This window comes from Rattus norvegicus, chromosome 3 (assembly GCF_021556685.1).
Source record: "Rattus norvegicus strain SHRSP/BbbUtx chromosome 3, alternate assembly SHRSP_T2T, whole genome shotgun sequence".
In the NCBI taxonomy this organism is placed as follows: Eukaryota; Metazoa; Chordata; class Mammalia; order Rodentia; family Muridae; genus Rattus; species Rattus norvegicus.
The window spans coordinates 169,207,019-169,232,731 of record NC_141536.1 but is presented as its reverse complement, the minus strand read 5'-3'; the positions used below and the strand labels follow the sequence as shown (position 1 = coordinate 169,232,731).

The window sequence follows — 25,713 nt, the reverse complement described above, 5'->3', positions numbered from 1 at the left end:
GCAGGTGGGCTGCAGATAAGGACAGGATAACCAGGAGGAGTCCCGGTGATGATTCAATATTGATGGTGTGACCCAGGACAGAGACCAATGACTTGTTGCAACGAACAGTTGTGAGTGGGGTGGGGGCGGGACAGAGGAGTAAACTTGTGAGTGAAGATGGGGGGACAGAGGCGTAAACTGTGGAACACACCATGACATGACACTGTAAAAAAAAAAAATCAGTTTTTCACCCAGCTCTTGCTCCCAAAATGATGACTGAGACTGGTTATTATTAAATGCCTACCTAGGCCATGATCAGGTCATGCATTTGAACTCTACCTGGGACTTTCCAGGTGACTATCAGTCAGTACACTCTGAGAACCTTTTACTCAAGAATGTTCCTGTGGGTGGAGAATGGAACCTCGTCTAGCCTTGATTGGAGCCAGGTGGGTGTAAGGCTGTGAAAGCCTTCAGGGTCCTTCACTAAAAGTTCAGGTGGAACCACGCCACTGTTGCCACTGTTCTTGGTGATCATCCCATGGTACTGGCATCTCCAACACACTGGGGTCTTCCACTGCAACTAGGCTTCACCAATAGCCTCTCATAGGCTCTCTTCATGGTGCCAAGCCTCAAATCCTTTGCATGACCCCTTCAGTCCTGGGTGGTCAACTGCAACAGAAGCTGCATCTTTTTTTTTTTTTCTAAACATTTATTTATTATGTATACATCACACAGCTTTCTGCCTGCATGTATGCCTGCAGGCCAGAAGAGGGCACCATGTGGTTGCTGGGAATTGAACTCAGGAAGAGCAGACAGTGCTCTTAACCACTGAGCCATCTCTCCAGCCCCAGAAGCTGCATCTTCACCAAAGGCCTTCCATGGCCTCTCATAGTGGAAAACCTCAGTTGCTCTTCACAATCCCTTCATGCCTTCAAAACCAGTACCACCTGGGTGACTCTTACACATTTACAAAGTACAGTTGCAGTGCGAGGTACAACCTTGGCTACCTCTGGAACACAGCTTCTTTGTGCTTTCAGCAAACACTTCCCAGAAGATTTCACCTCAGTGATGCTGGTCTCTTCTTAATCACTACTAAATTCTTAGCTCCATATAACCAGCATCAATTGTCCCAGTAGTCTCCTTGTCTTGACTATAAAGCCAGAGTCACATGGCCGAAGCTGCTGAGTTCTGCTGCTTGCAGGAGCCGAACATGGTCCTTGTTCTATTACATTATCACTAGTTTCCTCTTTTCCAACTCCCTCTCTGCCTAAACTTGGCTTCCCTGGAATTTTCCCTGTAGATTGATCTTAAACTCAGAGTTCTGCATGCTTGTCCCCTGGGAGTAAAGGTGTGTACCATCATGTCTGAATTTAAGTTATTTTTGTTTTTTGTTTTTTTAAAGATTTATCTATTTTATGTATGATTACACAGTAGCTGTCTTCAGACACACCAGAAGAGGGCATTGGATCCTATTACAGATGGTTGTGAGCCACCATGTGGTTGCTGGGGTTTGAACTCAGGTCCTCTGGAAAAGCAGTCAGTGCTCTTAATTGCTGAGCCATCTCTCTGGCTTCTTAAGCTTTTCTTTACCTAGAACTTGCTCTGTCCCTGGCTGGCCTTGAATTCAGAGATTCTTTGGCTTTGTTTCCTGGGATTAAAGGTATTTACCACCATGCCTGGATCTGAGTTTAGCTGGGTAGGATCTTGTCCCAAAATCTCTTAATCTGTTATCTCCTAGAACATAAGATTCTGTTCCATTTCACTCCTGGTGCCCCTTTAAAATTAGAATCATAAATTTTATATTTTCCCTTTCTAAGCTTGCTATGCTTATTCAAAATGCTCTTCATGAGACTTAACCAGAGAACAAACTCTGATGGGCATTTCTGAGACTTCCTTTGTCACTGCAATTAATCTGAGTCTCTTCACCTTAGCCTCAGGCAGACTCTTCAGATAATGGCAAAAAGCAGCCACATTCTTCCCCAAAATACCACAAAAGCAGTCTCTAGGTCATATTCTACTGAAACCTCTCTGGTCAGGTCTGCACAGTTCAAATCACTCACAGCAACAAAGTCTTCAATATTCCTTCTAGGATAGCCCATTAAACCCCACTTAAAGCCTCTCAATGCTTTTCAAATATAAAGTCCTAAAATTCACATTCTTCCAAACAAAAGCATGGTCAGGCCTATCAATACCCCAGTCCCTGGAACCAACTCCTGCCTTAGTTAGGGTTTAACTGCTATGAACAAACACCATGGCCAAGGACAACATATAATTGGGGCTGGCTCACAGGTTCAGAGGTTCAGTCCATTATCATCAAGGCAGGAGCATGGCAGCATCCAGGCAGGCATGGTGCAGGAAGAGCTGAGAGTTCTACATCTTCATCTGAAGGCTGCTAGCAGAATACTTGATTCCAGGCAGCTAGAGTGAGGGTCTTAAGCCCGTGCCCACAGTGACATGCTTATACTCCAACAAGGTCACACCTCCTAATAGTGCCACTCCCTGGGCCAAGCATATGCAAAGTATCACAGGGCACAGAACTCCAGCACACACAGATACACATACAAATAAAAGGTAAGTAAATGCATTAAAAATAATAATACTGAGATATAGACTACCCACATATAGTGAGCTTAAAACTCTCAAGTAAGTGCTGGTGAGATGGCTTAGCAGTTAAGAATACTGGCTGCTCTTCTGGAGGTTCTGAGTTCCATTCCCAGCATCGACAGGGTGGCTCACAACCATCTGTGATAGGATCTGGTGCTCTCTTCTGGTGGTGTCTGTAGACAGCGACAGTGTACTCATATAAAATAAATACATAAATCTTAAAAAAAAAGGGGGGGTTGGGGATTTAGCTCAGTGGTAGAGCGCTTGCCTAGAAGCACAAGGCCCTGGGTTCGGTCCCCAGCTCCGAAAAAAAGAACCAAAAAAGAAAAAAAAAAGACAAGAAGAGAAAACCAGTCATATAGCTGAACTCAGGTTAGAATTAAAGGGATAGTAAGTTAAGAGCAGAAGCTATGTCCTAAGCATTTATTAATCAACAATTAGTCTCAGAGTCGTTATTGCTGGGAATTAAGAAGCAGTTGGGAAGATAAACACAGTTATACTTTTCTAATATGTAGATGTTAATGCAGACACAGCACTCCTACATTTAAAGAATACATAAATTTTAAAAGTCCAAGTTGAAATTTGAGTGTATATTATATTGTGTGCTATTTTGCTTCAATGAACAAATTGATTTTGTTAATTAAAAAAGGTAGGTCTATTTGTTTCCGAGTTTGAGTGCACATGCACACACATAGTTGTTAAAGGACAACTTTGTCAGTCGGAATCTCTTTTGTTGTTGCTATTACACTGCACACTCCAGGCTGGCACGCAAATGTCTCCGTCTTCATGCACCTCTGTCCTTTTTATGTGGGTTCCAAGGATTTGAACTCATGTCATCGGGTATGTATTGTAAAGCAAGTGCTTTTATCTACAAAACCATCTCTCCAGTCCTTCTTGCTTTCTCTCACTCTTTTTGTTTTTAAAGATTTATTCATTTATTTCATGTATATGAGTACACTGTAGCTGTTCTCAGACACATGAGAAGGCATCACATCCCATTACACATGGTTGTGAGCCACCATGCGGTTGCTGGGATTTGAACTCAGGACCTCTGGAAGAGCAGTCAGTGCTCTTAACCACTGAGCCATCTCTCCAGCCTGCTTTCTCTCACTCTTAAAGTCTGTTACATGTATTTATTGTGTGGGTACAAGAGGGTAGCATGACATGCATGGAGAGGTCAGAGGACAATTTGCAGGAGTTAAGTTTTCCTTTTCCACCATGTAGGTCCTGGGGATCAAACTCAGATCCTTAGGCTTAGAGCAGCAGATGCCTTTACCCACTGACCTATCTCACCACCCCTTTTCCCCTCCATCTCTGAGACAGAGTTTCCTACTATGTAGCCCAAGCTGGTCTTAAACTCTAGGTAGTCAAAATTGGTCTCTTGCCTTGGCTTCTCAAGTGCTGGGATTAAACCCACCAAACACTTACTTAAATGACCCCTCCTTCATCCTGCGGCTACACCTTAGGGCCTCTCCGATGCTAGGTGACCCTACCCTCTTATCGCCTACTGTCATCCCTGCAGTAATGGGCTTTGCTTGCAGTTCTTCAAAAGAACTTGCAGCTAGTGAGTAGAACCTTAGTGTGGGGGCTGAGAGGGCTCAGCTTGTTAAGCCTGATGACCTGAGTTTGACCCTGGATGACATGATTGCTCACACATGCTCCACTGCATGCACCCATGCTTGCATGCACAGACATGTGTAACCATAAAATCTGAAGGATGCATCATAGTTTATTATGTTCTTCTATTACTGTCAGAGTAAATTTTTGTTTCATTTTGTTTTTTGAGACAGGGTCTCTCTATGTAGCTCTGGCTATCCTGGAACTCACTATGTAGACCAGGCCTTGAAATCCCAAATATCTGCCTGCCTCAGTCTCCCCATGCTGGGATTAAAGGCATTCCCCACCATACCCAGCCTTGAACTCTTTACAAAAGAGTGTACTTTTAGTTACGTGTGTGAGTGCAGGTGCACAGTGAGGAAGGAAGATGGCATCAGATCCCCTGTAGTTACAGGCAGTTGTGAGCCACCCCACGTGGGTTCTGGGTCCTCGGCAGAAGCAGCAAGCTCTTGTGACTTCTGTGACAACCCCTACTATCAAAATTACTTAAAATGTGTTTTAAGCTTCACTGTGTTCATGGAGAAAAGTAGGATAAGGCATTGTTTTTTGAACATTAGTTCTGTGTCCAGCCTGAAGAGCTGTAGCTCATTTGGGGTTACTGAAGACAGATCATCCATGACAGGGCCTGTTCTCATGAGCAGTTCACTGGCACTGGTCAGGCGTTGCCTCCGGGAACTCTACCTAGAGGCCTAATGTCAGCACTCAGTCTCCTTGGCCATCACTTTTTGGTTTGCTTGTTCTTGTTTTTTGAGACAGGGTCTCACTATGTAGCTCTGGCTGTCCTGGAACTCAGTATGTAGACCAGGCTGGCCTTGAACTCACAGAGAACTCACTACCTCCCCAGTGCTGGAATTAAAGATGTACATGAACACACCTGGCCAATCTTTTTTTTTTTTTTTTTTTTGGAGCTAGGGACCAAACCCAGGACCTTGTGCTTGCTAGGCAAGCGCTCTACCACTGAGCCAAATCCCCAACCCCTTTTGGCCAATCATTTTAATAGCTGCAAAATTATCTATTTTATGGATATAATAAAACTTTAGGGAGACATTCAAACTTTTGAGATAAGTTCTAAACTTTTGGTTTCAACAGGGCCCTATACAATCTTAAATTTTTATGAAAGATGACTAGACACACAGTTTAGTGATAGAGTATTCTTAGTTTGTTTGAAGTCCTGGGTATAGAGCTCTCTCTGTCCCTTCAGTAATAGCACTTACAGAAGACCATATTCCATCAGATGTTTAGAACTGTTATAACTGACACACACACACACACACACACACACACGCACGCACACACGCGGTGGTGGGAGCATGTTTGCTCCACAGCATGTGTGGACGTCAGAGGATAGCTTACTGAAGTTAGCTCTCTCCTTCCATCATACAGGACTTGGGGGATCAAACTGGGCAAGCATCTTTACCAGCCGAGTCATTTTGACAGCTCATGACAGTTAATATCCTTTACTGACTTGGTTAGATTGAGAGGTATCCAGGAGACCAATAAAACATATCTCTGGGGTGTCTAAAAGAGTACATTTCCAGAGACAAATCATGATGACTTTGACTTATTCAATGGTTTAATCTGTAAGTTTCTAAACTGTGGGTAGTAGACCTATGTGATACAGTAACAGAATGTGTGTGTGTGTGTGTGTGTGTGTGTGTGTGTGTGTGTGTGTGTGTGTTGTCCTGAATTCTTTGGCAACAATCCAGATTCTTTCTGGCAATATTGTCTTCTATTATATCCTGAGAATTTATTTGTAGCTTTCATCCTGGACATACAACACGAACACGTTGCATCTGTGCACTATCAAGCCACCCAAAACAGCAATGTTTCCTGCCTGAAACATATCGGCTAGATTTGAGACAACTATGCTATAAAGTGCAGTGATTTTACTGCATATACAATGGTTTAATTATGGTAAATAGATTTTTAATATTTTTCTACTCCTTAGTATGTATTAGATTGTATATCTTTGGATTTTACTGTTAGAATGTTAGACTTTTTAAACTGTTGCAGGAGTTCCAGTGACCTCATTATGTTAAACACACTTTTAGTCTCAGTCTCAGTCTCTCTCTCTCTCTCTCTCTCTCTCTCTCTCTCTCTCTGCTTGTCTAGAGCAGTATTTTCAATTCAAAACTTCCCAGGGAGGTATATGGGTTCATTTCTGGGTCAGAGCATGGTCTTCGGGGGGTGTGTGCTTCCCAGTGTGCACCTGCAACACACACTGCATGTCGGCCTTGCTGGAGCACAATACTCTATTTAACTAGGACTAGCGGAGCAGAAGATCTGGGTTTGAAATCGGGTTTTCTGTTTCATCCCATATTCCTTATATTCTCCAAGAGTTTCTTTGAATAACAACTAAATCGTCACTTTCTTTTTATAACCACAACCTTCCCTACCTCTGTACCTGCAGGGATAAGCTCTTGTGTACTGTGTAAATAAAGAGCAGAAGGGTCTATAGCCAGGCAGCTGGGAATAGATGGGACATACAGCAGAGAGAAAGGAATTCTGAGAAATGTGACTTTTAGCTTCTCCTCACCACTTTGTTCCTTGTAATAATGACTCTATGAGACTTATTTTATAATAAATGCCTAGGCCATAAGCTCTGGCTTGTTCTCCAAAGAGCTCATAACTCAATTGCCCCTTTTATTCTAACCTGAGTTCAGCTGTATGGCTGGTTTTCTCTTCATTCTGGGGAGAATCTCCTGTGTCTGATTATTTCCCAGAATTCCTCTCTCTACCTGCCAGAATTCCCACCTCCTATTTCCTGCCTCAGCTTAGTGGCCGTAAGATTTTTTGTTGACAGGTGATGCTTTCATACAGTCCATCAGTATACTGGCTGATTTTGTGTGTCAACTTGACACAAGTTAGAGTCATCAGAGAGGAAGGAGCCTCACTTGAGGAAATGCCTCCATGAGATCCAGCTGTAAGGCATTTTCACAATTAGTGATCAATGTGGGACTGTCCAATCCATGGTGGGCGATGCCATCCCTGGGCTGGTGGTTCTGGGTTCTACAAGAAAGCAAGCTCAGCAAACCACAGGAAGCGGGCCAGTAAGCAGCAGCCCTCCATGGCCTCTGCATCAGCTCCTGCCTCCAGGTTTTAGCCCTGCCTCAGTTTCTGTCCCAACTTCCTCCAGTGATAAACTATGATCTGGAAGTGTAAGCTGAATAAACCCTTTCCTTCCCAATTTGCTTTTTGGTCAGGTGTTTCACCGTGGCAATAGAAACCTAAACTAAGACAATGAGAAAAGTCAGGGCAGGAGGTCAGGAACTGAAGGAGAGGCCACGGTGGAACGCTGCTTACTGGCTTGCTCTTCTCATGGCTTGCTAGCCTGCTTTTTGAGACAACTAAGAACCACTAGTACAGGAATAGCATCTTTCACCTTCCTCCTCTACACTAAGCGATGGGGCCACCTCAATCATCTGTCAAGGAAATGCACTATATTCTTGCCTACAGGAAAATCTTATATAGAGGTACTTTCTCAATTGAATTGAGAGTCCCTCTTCTCAAATGACTCCAGCTGTGTTGACAAAAACCAACCAACCAGGCCACTGACTTTAAGGCGGTGGTTTCTTGCATTATCACTGAACTCTGCTTCACTTCTGGCCTTCGGAGGAGTTAGAGAATAAACTCAGGCTATTCATTTGCTTGAGACAAGGTCTTGTTATGCAACTCGAACTGCCATTTAACCCCCAATCTTCCTTCTTCTGCCTTCTATGTGTTGGGATTATAGGTTTGTGATACACCTGACCTAAAACTTGTACTGTTTTTTCTTTAAAGATTTATTTATTATATACGAGTACACTGTAGCTGTTTTCAGACACACCAGAAGAGGGCATCAGATCTCATTATAGATGGTTGTGAGCCACCATGTGGTTGCTGGGATTTGAACTCAGGACCTCTGAAAGAACAGTCAGTGCTCTTAACCACTGAATCATCTCTCCAGCCCTAAAACTTGTATTTTTAAGGCATACAATTTGAGGTAATTTTTCTTACAATACTAATAGGATGTATTTTAGGAGAGGGTTCTTGAAATCATGCAAAACTTGTTTTAGTTCAAACTTTCATCCATTAATTTTCAGAACGGTCCAGTGGATTTTGTCTGCCACAAGTAATGGTGTTTTTTTTTTTTCTATTTCCTATTATGTTTATTAATCAGAACTCCATAGTAGGAACTATCCTGTCTCCCCTTTACTTCTGAAGTATTTGAGCCTACACAGCCTTCTATTCTGTGGGCATAAAGCAGCACCATTATCAAGAGTTGATGCTCACCTGGCCCACACTCCGACAGGTGGGGAGTTTTTGAGCTACTCTTACACCCTATGAAGGTCTATGATTGCTGGAGGATTCCTTTAGCACTGGCTTTGATTACTGTGGCTGTTGCAACAAAAATAACCATTTAGTAGGTGGCTTATAAATAATCCAAATTTACCACTCACAGTTCTGAAGGCTGGCAGTCCAAGATTAAGGCATGGTTTAATACATAGAGGACTGCTTCCTACCTCAGACATTGCACTGTACCTGTCACCTCCTCAAACCCCTACTTTCTGCTACTATCTTCTTAGGGAGTTAGGATTCAACATGAAAAATGGAGGAGGGAGGGATGGGATGGGCATATAGCAATACCAGCTGTTAACATCCTCCATAGACAGATGAGGGCTGCCCACAGTAGGACTAATCTCAGGCATTGGCAATCAGAATCTAATTCTGAGCAGGCTGGAGAAGCTGATTTTTTATATATGCTAGACTCATGCTCGGAGAGCTTATGTGTCCCTCTAACTATGGTGGTGTCTTCTACATTCTCCAGCTTCCCTGAACAAATGCTCAGACCGGTCACCACCTCTTCTCCAGCTATACCGTTTGACCTCATTAGCATTTGTTTCTGCAATGACAGAGTTGTGGGCTTACCACACAATAACCAAAACAAATAACACTGACAAAACTTCCTCATTTCAGAATGAGAATTCTAGAAGCCCTTGACTGAATCTAGTGACCACAATCTGTGAGCTGGCCTGGAACTTAGAATCCGCCGTTTCAGCTGCTAGAAAGCAAGGAGTGGTAAGAAAGTAAGGGTTTTTACTGCCAAGACCACAATGTCTAACAGGATGCCCAGGCTCCACCAGGGTCAAGATAAACAAGTCTCATTTCGACAACCCTGATGCTGTTACCTTTAAACTCACACAAGAACTGCTTGTCTTTGGATCTCAAATGTAAGGAACTTAATGTTGGCTGACAGAAGCTTATGTTCTGGAAAATCCAGAGACCTTAAATACTCGACCTTTCCCTACAAGTTAGAAAAATAAAAGAAGCAATTCTTTGGGCATCCAAGACCCTCTATGAGACTTTTAAGGCTCCAAGACACTTAAATTTTTTTTTTCTCTTTTCTTTTTTTTGGAGCTGGGGACCGAAACCAGGGCCTTGCGCTTGCTAGGCAAGCGCTCTACCACTGAGCTAAATCCCCAAACCCCGACACTTAACTTTTAACTTTCATTTAAAACTTTAAATAATGGGCCGGGCATGGTGACACACACCTTTAATCTCAGAACAGGGAAGGCAGGAAGAAGTCTCTGAGTTTCGTGTCAGCCTGATCTACATTGCGAGTCCGTTAAAAATAAATAAGTTTAAATAATATTGGACTACCCGCTGCAATGTTCAGTAGGTCAACCGCGTGAAAACGCCGCTCCGCACTGAGTAGGTTGGGAAAGCAAATTCGCAAAGCCTTCAATTTTAGAAAAGAAAACATGATTCTGTTCGAAATGGTTAAGAATGTCCGCAAATGAGTTCTAGGACAGTGTCTGTCGCTGCAAGGCCAAGGCTGGGTTGCAGAGCACACACCTTGTATGGGTGGAGCCCATACTAGAACTACAAATGTGGGCTTGAACCATAGAACACCTAACCATTGGACAGACACTCAAGGCCACAAGCGCAGGCGCACAAGAGCCCTAGGGGGGTACTATCTCACCACGCCGTTCGCTTCCGCGCTGGGCGCCAAATAAGTCTCCAGGCCCGCCCGGACCGTGCGTGCGCGGCCTCGGTGTTGCGTCACTAGGAAGCGCGCGCCCGAGCCGCCGCCGCCGCCGCCGCCGCCGCCGAATCCCCAACAAGGAGCGAAAGCTGCGGCCGCCACCACCACCAGCCGCCGCCGCACCCGTCACAGCCGGGCGCCGGAGCAGGCCCGTGTGGGCCCAGGTAAGCGGCATCGGCGCGCCCGCGCACCCCCGCGGCGAGGCTTCTCGCGCCGCTCACGCGCCGCCGTCCAGTCAGGGGTCCCTGCGGAGCGTCAGGACGTTACGGCGGGGGGAGGGGAGGCCGGGGGAGGGGCGGCGGGCGCGCGAGGGCGGCGGCGGCGTCAGGCGCGGCGGCGTCAGGCTGGCGGGCGGGCGCGGGCGCCTGGCGGGAGGGTTCGCGAAGGCGGCTCGCTTCCGGCCTCCATCTTGGCTTTGCCAGAGGCAGGGTCCGATCGTCAGTGAAAGCCAAGGCGGAAGGGGGCTGGTGGAGTGGGGAGCGGTTAGGCGGGAGTGGTGTTGTTTGGGACCCGTCGGTGGGCACCAAATGGATCGGGTTCCTGGGGGAGGGTGGAAAGATTGGGAATGACTGACTCATGAGTGGGAATTCATACCGGCGTAGACCCTTTGGTGGGACCGGTATTGATGCACCCCTGGCTTGGAACTAAATCTACAGAGACCCTTGCGTAGGGGCCAGGATGATAAAGATAGGCTCATCATCAGTGGAACCATGTCAGTGAGGACCTGTCGGTGGGAACTGAGTTGATGGGAACCCATGTGTAGAACTGGGTGGTTGGTGGAAATTATATTGAATTGAATGGATAATCTTATTGCTGGGAACCGAATCGTTTGGCCCAATTTTAGTCACGATTTGTTACATTTTTTAGGTATTTAGTTGGTAGCTTCACTGCTGAGCCAAAGTTCTCTTTCTTGCAAACATTTCAAACGCAACAGTTTCATCATTCTTAATGAGTTAAAATTAAATTGATAACATGACTGCCTGTTTAGTTTGTTTCTTCATAGGAAGTATGTAAAACTTTCTGGGAAGACATCCTGGAGTACACATACATACATATCACTTGGACATAGAGTAGAGAGTGCAAAGAACAAACACGTCTTGCTAAACTCATGGATTGGGCCTGACATGGTCAGGTTTACCGGTCCCTGCATTTCTTTCCTTCTCCCTGCCTTCCTAGACAGTCTTAATATCTAAGACTGGGTACATAATTCCAGCATGTGGGAGGCAGACTGGCCTGCAACTAACCTAGGACTTTTTTTTTTTTTTTTCCCCCAGAGCTGGGGACCGAACCCAGGGTCTTGCGCTTGCTAGGCAAGCGTTCTACCACTGAGCTAAATCCCCGACCCCCCCCCCCCTTTTTTTTTTTTTTTTTTTTTTGAGATAGGGTCTCTGTGTCCTGGCTGGCCTGGAACTCACTATGTAGACCAGACTGGCCTCAAAACTAACAGATTTTTACCTGCCTCTCTGCCTTCTCTATGCTGTTAAATTAAAAACATGTACCACCGTGCCCAGCTCCAGGATAGTATTAACGTAGTAGCCATATCAACATTCCTCTTGCTTGTCTTCCAAGTGCTGAAATTACAACGTGTGTGTGTGTGTGTGTGTGTGTGTGTGTGTGTGTGTATATATATATATATATATATATATATATATATATATATGTTTACTTTGAGATAGGATTATGCAACTATGTAGACTTGACTGACTCGAAACTTGTAGCAAGGGATTATAGGTATGTTCCACTATGTCTAGGTCAGTGCAATTTTTTATTTTTTGTTTTATTAAGACAGGGTTTCTCTGTATAGCCCTGGCTCTCATGGTACTCACTCTGTAGGCTGCCCTTGATCCCATAGATCCACCTACCTCTACCTAGTAAGAACTGGGATTAAAGGCATGCACTACCACCACCTGGCTCAATGCAATACTTTTATTAAAGTAAAATTTAAAATGTTTGTTGAGACTTGTTTAAAGGTCTTTGAAGCCTAACTCTCAAACACTTCATTAGTGAAAAACTTTCAGAAATAGGGTATCTGCCAATGTACATGAATTCCTTGTAGCTTTTCTGCCTGAGAAGCATTTGAAGATTATCTTTGCAGACCTGAATTGGCCTAACCTGTAGATGGGGATTTCTGGAAACTCATAGCTGGAAATGTTCACAATGGAGACTCCTACCTTGACTTAATGGATCTTAAACTATCAGTTGGATAGTTTCCAGATTTATGTTGGAGTAATAAATAGTAAAAAATGTTGTATTCAAGAATATTTTGAATTTTTTTCTCAGTGTTGGGGTTAATACAGACTTGACAAGTACTCTGCCACTGAATTTTGAAAACTTTTGTTTCTTGTTTTAGTACTTCCTTTTCATTCCTTTGTTCTTTTTTTGTTTGTTTTTCTTCTCTGTTGCTCATGTTTTATACCTTTTTAATCAAGAAAGAAGTACTGCCTTATTTGTGGTTTCTAACACTATCCCATGCTTAAGTGTATTCTGTTAGGGCTGGGGAAATGGCTCAGTGAGTAAGCATGCTCGGTTTGCAGGTATGAGAACATAAATTCAAATTCTCAGAACTCACATAAAAGCTGGACATGTAGCAGGAATGTCTGTAATCCTAGCCCAATTACTGGGAAATAGGCTAGAGACAGGAGAATCCTAAGAAGCTCATGGCTCTGCAGCCTAGCATATGAAGCTGTGAACAACAAAGAGACCCTGTTTTGATACAAAGTGGAAGGCACACAGTTCCTGCACTGGTGTTCTCTGTTCTCCCCCAAACAGCAAAAGATATATCCTAGGTGTGTGTTCAGTGTGTTCTCTGTAGTAAAATCCATGTATTTCCTTGTGGATTTAGCTCTAGATTATTTTCCTTCTTACTTTAACTCAAACAAATCCTCTGGTAAGACTCATTCTTACCAGCTTGTGATTATTTTGGAAAATGGCCTCTGTTTCTTTTGCTTCTTTGTCAAGATTTCCATGCGACCATCCTTGATTTTAGTCAGCTTATATTTCCTTGTTTCTTGGGTCTTTGGGTTAGGGGTACTACAGGGACTGGATGTTGTTGATGATTAGTAACCCAGAAGTCAATCTTTACTTCTCTTTGGACCTTGGGAATCCTCCAGAGACCCAGGTTCCGCCCAGACACAAGATCACTCATTGGTTGGCGTGTTTATAGGTGGTAATTGCAGGGACTCTAAAAGCTTTGCACTATTCTTTCTAGCAGAAGTTCATTAGCGCCTTCAGTTGCTGAGGTTTGGAGCCAGGTGTGGTGGTGATGCACATCAGTAATTCCAGCATTCAAAAGGCTGAGGCAGGAGGATCACAAGTGCAAAATTACTTTGGCTAACATACCAAGATCCTCTCTCTCTAAAATATAGTGTTGTGGACATAAGGGTTGGATATATGATTTAACAAAGAATTTGAGCTCTCTTAGGGGATGTATTGTTGCTGGCTGTTTGGTTAGTTGGTTCTGTCACCAAAGGCTTAGAGGTTAGAGTGTGATCGTGAAAGTGAGTCTGTTTGAGAACTGCTACATAGTTGCTGCTGGTGAGTGCCAATCATTAACAATTATTACGATAAAAATCAACTTCTGAGCCAGGCATGATAGCACACACACCTTATTCCCTGTACTGGAGAGGCAGAGGCAGGCAGATCTCTGAGAGTTCAAGGCCACCTTGTTCTATATAGTAAGTTCCATCCAGGTTCGCAGGGGCTAAATAGTGAGATGTTGTCTTAAAAAGAAGAAAAATTTCTGAGGCCAGGTATCACTGGGCAAGGGCTCTTACTGCTAAGCCTGACAACATGAGTTTGGTTCTCTAGGACCCTCAAAGTGAAAAGAGAAAATTATTTCCACCAAGTTGTTCTCTGACCTCAATGTTCTATGACATAATCATGTACTCTCACACACATATAAATAATAAACTTGTTTTAAAAAAAAGTTCTGGGGTTGGGGATTTAGCTCAGTGGTAGAGCGCTTGCCTAGGAAGCGCAAGGCCCTGGGTTCGGTCCCCAGCTCTGAAAAAAAGAACCAAAAAAAAAAAAAAGTTCTGAGCCTAGTGTGATGGTGCACACCTTTAATTCTAGCACTGTGAGTCAGAGGCAGGTGGATCTCTGAGCAGTCTGGTCTCCAGAGTGAGTCCAGGATAGCCAGAGCTACACAGAGAAGCCCCATCTCCAAACAAGTTAAAAAAAATAAATCTTTGAGAATTTTATACACTGTATTTTGATCACTATTCACCCTAAATTCTCCTAGAATTTATTCCTGTTTTTCTACCATCCCTATTCACTGTCCTCCCTTTTTTTTTTTTAAAGATTTATTTATTTATTATATGTGAGTACACTGTAGTTGTCTTCAGACACACCAGAAGAGGGCATCAGATCTCATTACAGATGGTTGTGAGCCACCATGTGGTTGCTGGGATTTGAACTCAGGACCTCTGGAAGAGCAGTCAGTGCTCTTAGCAGCTGAGCCATCTCTCCAGCCCAATAGCAAGCACTTTGCTTTTTTTTTTTTTTTTTTTCCTGAACTGGGGACTGAACCCAGGGCCTTGCGCTTGCTAGGCAAGCGCTCTACCACTGAGCCAAATCCCCAACCCCACACTGTCCTCCCTTTTTAAAAATATTAATAACCCATTGACTCCAGTTTATGCCATCCATATACTTCTGGATATGGGCTATCCCCTGGAGAATGGTCTACCTACCAGGAACCCTTTTTATTTTTATTATTATTGTTGTGTATCAAGTGTAGTATGTTAATGCATGCCATGGTGTGCATTTTTAAGTCAAAGGACATCTTTTGGGAATTGATTCTCCTTCCACTGTGGGAACTGAAAATCAAACTCAGATGATCGGGATTGTGTAGTAAATGTTGTTATCCACTGAACAATCTTACAGGCTCCATATATAAAAAGCTTTTATTACCTAGGCAGTGGTGGTGCATGCCTTTAATCCCAACACTTAGGGAGGCAGAGACAAGTGGCCACCACCCAAAAAAAGAAGCTCCAAGATTTTTACTATGACAAAATACATTATCTGTTTATCTATCTATCCATCATCTATCCATCCATCCATCCATCCATCCATCCATCATTTCCAGAACTTTTTAAAAATCCCATATTAAACCTTCTACCATTAAACAGTAAGTTTCCACTTCCCCTTACCTTGTCTTCAGTGAATTCTTTGTTTTATATTCTGTCCACAAATTTGACTTTTCTGTCATTTGCATATAGTTTCTTTCATGTCAAATAAGAGTACATTTAACTATAAGAAATAACAAACTCGTTTTCAGAGTAATAGGACCATTTAAGTCTTTTAGGGGAGAAAAGTTATAAGAATTTCAGTTCTTCCATTTCCTCGATTGTTCTAAACTTAGCATTATCAACTTGTTTTTTTCTAAATTTTTTGTGGGTGTACACATGATTGTATATATGTTCACCCCGTACATATAGCTGCCTGAGGAGGCCAGAAGAGGGTGTCAGATTTACCTAGAACTGGAGTACAAGCAGTTGATATGGGTGCTAGAAACTGAACTCAAGTTTTCTGCAAGAACAGCAAGTACTCTTAATGACTGAACTATCTCTTCAACTCTCATTGACAATTTCTTGTTATTGCCTTTTTTCAGACCATTTTGTAGGTAGTGGAAACACATCATCAAGGCTTTAGCAAACATTTTCCCGCCACCTGTTGTCTTCCCTCCTTCCCTTCCTTCCTTCCTCCCTCCCTCCCTCCCTCCCTTCCTTCCTTCCTTCCTTTCTTCCTTCCTTCTTGACTTAGGGTTTTACTGCTGTGAATAGACACCATGACCAAGGCAGGTCTTATAAAGGACACCATTTAATTGGGTCTGGCTTACAGGTTCAGAGGTTCAGTTCATTATCATCAAGGTGGGAACATGGCGGCATCCAGGCAGGCATGATGCAGGAGAGTTCTGCATCTTCATCCGAATGCTGCTAGCAGAATACTGAGTTCAAGGCAGCTAGGATGAGGGTCTTAAAGCTCATACCCTCAGTGACACACCTATTCCAACAAGGCCTTCAAATAGTGCCACTCCCTGAGCCAAGCATATGCAAACCATGACACTTCCTCTCTCTCTTTTTCTCTCTCCTTACACCTCTTTCTTTCTTCCCTTCTGACACAATCTCCTGCATCCTAGGCTGGCCTGGAACTTGCTTTCTAGGTTTCAATGACCTTGAACTTCTGTTTTTTTCTGATCCTCTTGCCTCTGCTTCCTTGTGCTAGATTACAGATGTACACCAGTACACCACACTCAGTTCTATGCTGTGCTAGAGATGGAGCCCAGGACTTTGTATAATTTAGGAAAGAAAGCACTTTACCAGCAAAGTTTCATTCCTAGCCCATGCTGAATATTTTATATGTTTATTTCCCATCCTTATATATCCATGAAAACATGTTTAATCTAGTCTTTTACTCACTCTTGAAGTTGGATAGTTTGTTTTATTATTATTCTTTATACATTCTTATTTTCTATTCACCTCTCAGTTTTTAAAAATTAGTAGCTTAAATTTTAGGGCAGTGTAGGATTACTGCAAATTTGAGAGGAAGGCACAGAATTTCCTTTGGTGGTTAATATCAACTTGACAGGATCTGGAATTACTTAGGAAGCCAACCTCTGGAGGGAAACTTAGGTTGAGGTGGGAAGACCCACTGTAACTGTGGGTGGCACCGTTTCATGGGTTGGGGTCCTAGACTAAAAAAAAGGAGAAAGGGAGCAGAGCACCACCATTTTTCTCACTTCTGACTGGAATACAGCTGCCTCATGCTTGGCTTCCTTACCATGACGGGCTGTACCCTCAAATTATGAACCAAATTAGTTGTTTTTATTATCATAGTGGTAAGAAGTTTGTCATAGTAACAATTCTCATATGTTCTTCCCCTTTCCCCAGATTCTCTTACTGGGAAATTCCACAGAACCTATGCTGTAGGTGATAAGCCTACACTGATTTGTCACTCAGTGCCCACAGTTTACAGTAGAGCTCAATGACACATGATTACATGGCCTGCCCGTATAGTATAGTGAAGAATAACTTCAATACCCAAGAGAGCCTCTGCTCCATTGTTCATCTCTCTCCTCCACCTGGCAACTATTGTTTCCATAGTGTACCTTTCCCTAGTGTCAGGAGGAGAATCCTACAAGACGTGGCTTCTTTCACTGTGGAACATGTGCTTTTGCTTGTTTCATGCCCTTCAGCTCTAACCCTTGGAGAGCTTATTTTTTCATTTTTGAATAATGTTCCACTGTTTGGAATATAAAGAATTTCTATACACCTGCATTTTTCACAGCTTACCTAAAAGGATGTGTTACCATAGACAAAGAATGACAAAAGGTTACTATACAGAACAGTCTTTCCCTACCCCTTTTGTGGTGTATCCCCACCCTTTGGTAGTAGTTCCTCTCTATATATTTGCATACCAGACAATGTTGAACAATTTTTGCGTTCAGTTATAATACTATAATTTGGTTTGGTTTTCCACGAAACCAGGTCTCTTTCTGTTACCCAGGCTTTTCTCACATCTCCTGAACTCAAGCAGTTCTACATTAGCCTGCTAGGACCTCTAGAGCTGGCTTATGCTTTTTTTTTTTTTTTTTTTTCCATTTTGAGCTGAGGTCTCATGAATCTGGTCTTGAACTTTTTATCTTTCTGCCTCTCTACTTCCTGAGTGCCATGATTACACAGGCATGTGCTACCATGTCTAATTTATGAGGTGCTGGGAACCAAATCTAGGACTTTGTATGTGTTAGGCAGGAACTTTACTAATTAAACCTATCTCTGGCACATGTGTGCATAGACCTCAGTACTTGTGCTAAAGTTAGATGACAGCTTGAGGAAATCGGTTCTTTTCTTCCATCACACAGGTACTAGGTCTCCAACTCCCATCACCAGGCTTGGTTGCAAGTACCTTTACTTGCTGAGCCCCTGGCTGGCCCTGCTATACATGTTTGGGTAGTTAGCCTGTCCATTCATCTATCCATCTGTCTGTCCTTACTTCCTTTTTCCTATTTTTCTTTTCGAGACATGATCTTACCTTGTAGCTGGCCTAGTTCTAGGCCGGCCTAGAACTCATGGTAATCCCCTTGCCTTCGTCTTGAGAATGTTGGGATTATAGATGTGAACCATCATACCTGGCTGGCCAGTTACTTTCTTTAGCACACTAAAAATATTCTTTGTAGTGTCTAGTGGCACTGCCTATAATTCCAGCAATTCTGGAGGCGAAGGTAGGAAAATTGCAAGTTCAAAGCCAGCCTGGCCAATTTAGTGAGACCTTGTCTCAAAAAGTAAAAACAAGGAGCTGGAGCGACAGCTCAGGCTTAAGAGCACTTGCTTCACTTCCAGAGACCTGGGTTTGACTTCTAGCAACCACACTGTAACCTATGACCACTTGTCACCCCAGTTCCTGGGAATCTGATGCTGTCTTCTGCCTCTTTGAGCCCCAGGCACCCATGTGATGCATATACATACTTGCAAGCAAAATACTCATAAACTAAAGTAAAAATAATGTCTTTTTTAAAAAGTAGAAGGAGGGCATGCAGAAGGCCCTGGGTTTGTTCTCTAGAACCAAAAAGAAAATAAATTGTTCTTTACCTTGTAGCCCTTGTAGTTTCTTGTGAGAACTCCAGTTACCATACGATAAAACGTACTTTTTACTTGATATTTGAAGATTTTTTTATATTTTCAGCTTGATTCTGACTGGGATATGCCCATGAAGGTTCGCCAAGCTTCTAGGAGTACATATTTATCTTTCAATAAATTTGGGCAACATCTAGCAATTCTTTGTTTTTTCTTTAAGGCAGAATTTTGATCTGTCACTCAACTGGCCTTGAATTTGTGGTAAAACTTCATGCCTTTTCTTCTTGAGTGCTGAGGTTACAAGTGTGTAAATGTTCATGACTATGCCTGGCTACTTTTAGCAAGTGTATCTTAAAGTACTTTTTTCAGCATAATGCATTTTTTTCTGTGCTCTAGGACTCCAGTGACAGACACATTAGCATATGGTCTTGGTGCACCTTCGTGAAGCTCAGTTGAGCCTGCTTTCCAGCCTGTTCCCTGGTGCTCAGACTGGATAATTTCAAAGGCTTTGTGTTATGTCCCTGGCTTCTTCTGTTGTCTCCATGCTATCATGGATCCCATCCAGTGTTGTTCTGTTTTATTTACTTTATTTTTTTATTGATTTTTTTTTAAATTTTTAAACACACACTTACTTTTTGGGTGGGGCTGAGATTGGACCCTGGGCCTTGAGTATACTAAGAAAGCATTCTACACTTAAGTATTTACAGTTCTGCTTATGTTTTATTCTCAGAATTTTGACTTGTGATAACTTCTGTTTTGTGCCCAGAGCTCTGTTTTGTGCCCAGAGCTAGGATTAAAGGCATGCCCACTGTGCTCAGCTATCAAGAAGTTTTAAATTATATCTGTATACTTTTAATGTTACTGTATGAAGTTGGTGTTGTTTTAGTCTCACAAAGGACAAACATTTTCCTGAAGTAGTGGCTGACTTAGTTGGGCAGGCCAAATGGTGTATTGTAAACCTTTAAAAAATTGCACTGATTGATTGATTGATTGTGAGTGTTCATGCACACGTACATGTACATTTTATAGTGCATGTATGGTCATCAGAGGAAAACTTGTGTCAGTTCTCTCCTAAGGTAGCTCTCAGAGATGGAATTTAGGCTGTCAGTGTTGTTAGTAAAAATGAGTTTTACTCCGAGCCATCTGGCAAACCCTGACTGAGACAGACAGGATCTCATTCTGTAATGCATGCTCTCCTCAAACCCTGACTGAGACAGACAGGATCTCGTTCTGTAATGCATGCTCTCCTCAATCCTGACTGAGACAGACAGGATCTCGTTCTGTAATGCATGCTCTCCTCAAACCCTGACTGAGACAGACAGGATCTCGTTCTGTAATGCATGCTCTCCTCAATCCTGGGATCCTCTTTGCTTTAGCCTCCTGAAGACCCATGTTACAGGTGTGTGCACCCTGGCTAAGGAGTATTTGCCTTTACTCCATCATGCTGTGGACAGCTCCATTTTCAGAGTCTCTGTACCAGCCCTGTGAATACTGTCCATGGCCCAGACTGAAGCCTAACTGTGATTGTCTTACATTTTTTGTTTGTTTGTTTGTTTGTCTGTTTTTTGTTTTGTTTGTTGCTGTGATAAAATACCTTGGCAAAAGCAGTTTAAGCAAGAAAAAATTTATTCCAGGTCACAGCTCAAAGTACAATCAGTTCATCATGGCAAGAAGATCGAGGCAGTAGGAGCTTAAAGTGTCTGGTCACAAGGAAAAAGCAACAAATGCATGTGTGCCTCTTAGCTTCCCTTCTCTACTTATACAGTAGAGAATAGTCCCATCTATCATTGAAATGGGTCTTCTCATATCAACTAAGGTAATCAGGATAAGCCTATATTAGGCATGGGCAGAGGCCTATCTCACAGGTGATTCATTATAGATTTTAACCATCACAGCAATCTGCCCTGTATGTCAGTACTCAAAGCCACTGTTTTTGCCATGTAGGGTTAGGTCCACATATACAACATCTCAGGATCCCATGTAGCTGTGTACAATCCTGTCTGTATGTTTTTCCTGTCTATACCATGTCCCACTCTGACTCCAGGGCCTTTTTTTTTTTTCGGAGCTGGGGACCGAACCCAGGGCCTTGCCCTTGCTAGGCAAGTGCTCTACCACTGAGCTAAATCCCCAACCCCCAGGGCCTCTTTTTTTGTCCTCTTTACATACCCCAACATTTCAGGACTTGGTCTATCCTGGGCCTGGCATAGAATATGGTGTATCTCCAGGCTCTTGAGACAGAGTCCTCTAGTGAGGTAGGCGTCCATTCTGAATTTGGTGCATATGATGGTGGTAGTAGACAGTGCTCTGCCATTAAGCTGTACCTCAGCCCTTGACTATTCTTTGTACCAGTGTGGAAATGACCCTATAACCTGTGTCCTGCTTTGTTTACTCTAGGACTTCAGACTCTGGAGAAGTGACACTGTTGACCTCTGAGCCATGGCAACTCCAGATGTCAGCGTCCACATGGAAGAAGTAGTGGTTGTGACAACTCCAGACACTGCAGTTGATGGCAGTGGTGTAGAGGAGGTGAAGACAGTGCTTGTGACAACGAACCTAGCTCCTCATGGGTAAGAGTTAAGCCTTGGTCTTGCCAGCTTGTGGTACAGCTTGGTATGCCAGGTGTAGGGGTGAGATTCAAGATGTCTCTGTCTCTGTCTCTCTGTCTCTCTGTCTGTCTCTCTGTCTCTGTCTGTCTCTCTCTCCTCTCTCTCTCTCTCTCTCTCTCTCTCTCTCTCTCTCTCTCTCTCAGTAGACTAGAGTTTATTCAGGGCATGAGGAGGGGAGTTAAAAGGGCAGTAGGGGCAGAGAAGGGCAGAGAGAGAAGAGTAGAGAAGAGGAGGAGTAGAGGAGTAGGGGCTGGCCATGAGCACGTGGAGAGAGTTGGGGGAGGGAATGGGGACAGGAAGGCAAGAGCAAGAGAGGAGCAAGAGAGCAAGAGCTCAAGATTTCTTTATATCTAAGGTCCTAAGATTGAACCCAGCATATTTTAGGTACAAAGGTGATGTATAAAGTACTCCAAGCAACAGGCTCAACAGAGATTCTAGGGTGATAGCCCATCTCTGCAATATGGCTCTAAATCTCTTAGTGATACCTCATTTGATAAATAAAACAATGGGAACTAAATATTTTCTTTATCACCTTTTGCTCTAGATGTTATTATTGAGCATTAATTGGCTAAAAAAAATCACATCTAACCAAACTATTTGGGGTGGGGGTGGGGGACGGTTCAGGGTTTCTGTGTAGTCCTTGCCAGCCTAGAACTTATTCTGTAGACCAGGAACTCAGAGAGCCACCTGCTTCTGCCTCCTTAGTGCTGGGATAAATGGCATGTGCTGCTACTACCACACCTGGCTCACACTTACCAATTTAATCTTCTTTTGTCATTTATAGACAGAATTGTGAGGAGGGAGCCAAACAGTTCCTGCCCCTGACAAGGGGGTAGGATAGGGCAGAGCTGGAGACTGTGGGACTTACTGTTCTTTCTCTGAGAGACTTGGTCCCTGGGCTTTTGTCTTGTCTTCTGCATCTTGTGTGTGGTATTGTCAGACTGAGCTTGACGTTTCCTAGAGCCTTAGGTAAGCTTTTGGCTCACTAACATGTTGACAGTGAATTTTTAAGAGGAAGTGTAAATATCAATTATTGCTGCTTGCCCTGTACCCTGTGTTTTGAGGAGACTGTGTCTTCTTCATAGGTATGTCTTGCTACCAGTGTGGGAGTTCTGACACTGCCTTCCTCCTCAGGCAGGAAGCGGGTGTGCAGGGCTGCTTTTGGGTGGTTGTGAGTTGAATTAATGTGTGAACCTTCCTGCTTTGTTGACAAAGTATAAGATCCTATTGATAAAGTAGGACACACACACACACACACACACACACACACACACACACACACACAGTGGCACATTTTCCACCGAGTCTTCTCTTCTTTTCTTTCTTTCTTTCTTTCTTTCTTTCTTTCTTTCTTTCTTCCTTTCTTATTTATTTATTTATTTATTTATTTATTTATTTATTATTTATTTATTTATTTTTGAGACAGGTTTTCTATAGCTTTGACTGTCCTGGAAAACTCTGTAATCAGATTGGCCTTAAACTCACAGAGATCTGATTGCCTCTGCCTCCCATGTACTGAAACTGAGGTGCTACCTTACCTGGCCCACTGAGTATTTGGGTTAGATGTTCTCTATGTACATGTTTTGGGCATACTGTATTTTCCGACACTTCCCATACCTTTGCATACCCTTATCCAAAAGTCATACCCAGCCTTTCTCCTCAGATTTGGGGTAACCTGTGGTAAAGTGTTGTAGAAGTGACACTGGATTAAAAAAGGCCACGTGGCTTCTGCTTTCTGCCCTAGGATCACTATTAAGGGGTTCAGCTGCCATCCTTCATAGCTCTGGTATCCCCCGAGCTTTCAGAGGGAGATGAGGAAGGCCAGACTCATGATTGTCTTCCCAGTTGAAGTCCAGCATTTTGGTGAACCACTACTGGAGGGTTTCAGTTGCACATCAGAGACTCTTCAATATTATCTTTCTCCTCCCCTCCCCCCACTTTCCAGGGACTCATTCTGTAGTATATCCTGGAGCTCAATGTGTAATCCAGACTGGCCTGGAATGAAAGGGGACTGTCCTGCCTTACCACCTGAGTGATGAAAAACAGACACCACCAAGCATAGCTGAGTACTGTCTGTCTTCTTGGGGTATTTCACACAATGTAGGGTTAGAACTATTTCTTGTGGGTATCTTACCATCTTGTAAGAGAGATGAACTTCTAGGGCTATACTAGATATGGGAGTGTTAGCTAGCAGAATTCTCTAGCAGCTGGGCGTTTTGTGTTGTCTTCATTAAAAAGGTGATTTCTGGAGGCCAGCTTTGCTGTAGTAACTCTGTAAGCAGCTCTCCTAGGATGCCAAGAGTCAGCATGCACCATGGACTTTACAGTAACTGTTCAACAGTAATGAGAATTAGAGGAGTGTGATTGGTCAGTTCTTTGTTTACGCTGGGTAAGAAATTACCCAGCGTGCTAATTTCTTTTGCTAAGTAAGAAACTACCATAGGTTAGATATGGTAGCTCATGATATAATCCTTTTGCTTAGGAGACTAAGGTAAGGTGGAAGGATTATGAGTTCTAGGCCACTGTAGGCTGTATAGTAGTGGGAAAGAAGTGGCAAGAGACGAAGGAAGAAAAAAAAAATCTCAAAATTTAGGGGTTAATATGTAAATGTTATTATTTCATGTAATTCTTTCATTTGGCTCTGGTTTTATGGTTTAGGCTAACTGTGTACACTCTCATGTGTTGGGATGTGTTGATTAGTAAAGATGGCTTCAACCATGCTCATTGACAGGCTACTATTTTGATAGCTGTAGTGAGGGCTTCCCTATGTCTGCCAGCCTCACTAAATATTCCAACTAGGTGGTCTGGACTTTCCTTCATGATTTCATGTCTTGTGTGTTCTCGTTTCCCAACAACTAGAGCAAATTGCATAACCATTCACAAGCTCAGGGTGAACCAAGACTACTACCTCAGGACCAGGAAAGTTGTGGATCATTAATTTTATTGTCATTGTGGCAAATACTTGACAGAAATAGCTCAAGGGAAGAAGGTTTACTTTGTCTCATGGTTTCAGAGAGTTCAGCCAATACATTGTTACTTGACTCCTACTACTTGGCTGAACACCATGGTTTGGGAACATGTAGAAGCAAAGGCTACTTGCTTCATGGAGGATGGGAAGATAAGAAAGAGGAACATGAAAGCAAGATGGGAAGGGACTAGGGACAAGAAATTTCCAACGGCTTCCCTCCAATGACCTACTTTGTTCAGGTAATTTCAACCTTCCAACCAAAATAGTATCCTAAGTTAAGGCTGTCGCCAACACATAAGCCTTTTAGTGGGACACTTGATACCCAACTTTTACAAAGATAACATGGCTGCTCCTAAATTCTGACACCATCTCTTTGACAAGTCATTCTTCTACTCTCCCACGGGTTCTCAGTACCATGTCCAGCTACATATAGTACCAGGCCTCGGGGTCTTGGCTTCATAGGTAATTTGAGGACTGTGTGGTTTAAATGCCTTTTGATCATAGTCCTGAGAATTAAAAACATAGTAACTTCCTGTCTTAAGTTTCTATTGCTGTGATAAAACACCATAACCAAAACCAACATGGGGAGAAAAGGTTTTATTTTATGTTCTATTTTATAGTTCAGCATCCAGAGGAATCAAGGCAGGAACCTCAAAATTGGAACCTGGAGGTAGGAACTGAACTAGAGGCTATGGAGAAGTGCTGCTTACTAACTCACTTCCTTATGGTTTGCTCAGCTTGCCTTTTATAGCACCAGGGCCACCCAGTCTAGGGGTGGCACTGCCTACAGTGAGCTGGGCCCTCCCATATCATTTATCAATCAAGAAAATGTGTACAGGCTTTCCCAAAGGCCAGTCTGATGGGGACATTTTCTTAATTGAAGTTTCCTCTTCTTAAATGGCTCTAGGTTGTATCAATCTGACATAAAACTAGCCAGCACACTTCCTCTCCCTGTACTCAGCATGAACAGTTGGGAGAATTGTGGGGCAAGCCTGTTCGAAAGCCATGTGATGAGTTCTTTAGGTGGGCCTCTGTCTGCTTTTCTGAGGAGGTCCTGAAGGTTGTCAGAGCCTTTGGCCTGGTTCTTCCTTGAATTTTGGAGAGCAAAGTAGAAGCTCTTACAGACACACAGTTTTGGTTTGCCCTAAACCTTTGACGGTTGGAGGTATGAAATAGTTCAATCCCTATACTCCTGTAAGTTCTACATTTTTGCCCAAGATGTTCCTTGTGAAAGTCACACACTAATCAAGCTTTTCACCTTCTAAATCGCTAAGATCGAGGTTTCTTTCCTCTACCATGAGGCCTAGTAGTTACTATCTCCTTTTGTCCCAGCCTTCTATGCTG

The 25,713-nt window shown here is 43.2% G+C and overlaps 2 protein-coding genes across 7 annotated transcripts in view; one reads left to right on the top strand and one right to left on the bottom strand.

The window, feature by feature from the left end:
• Positions 1–10,487, bottom strand: part of Rtel1 (regulator of telomere elongation helicase 1) — a 64,538-nt gene extending 54,051 nt beyond the window's left edge. Inside the window, exon 1 of the mRNA XM_087653503.1 lies at positions 10,163–10,487. The gene's annotated coding sequence lies outside the window, so the exon portion shown is untranslated. The remainder of the gene's footprint in view (positions 1–10,162) is intronic.
• Positions 10,242–25,713, top strand: part of Gmeb2 (glucocorticoid modulatory element binding protein 2) — a 38,178-nt gene continuing 22,706 nt past the window's right edge. For 3 of the 6 annotated variants that reach the window (XM_087654704.1, XM_087654702.1, XM_087654703.1), the window contains exons 1-2: positions 10,242–10,389; positions 21,190–21,362. Coding sequence is in view for 1 of the 6 variants with exons in the window: in NM_031803.2 (NP_113991.2) it covers positions 21,232–21,362 (131 nt within the window). In the remaining 5 variants the exon portion in view is untranslated. 6 annotated transcript variants of the gene reach the window in all.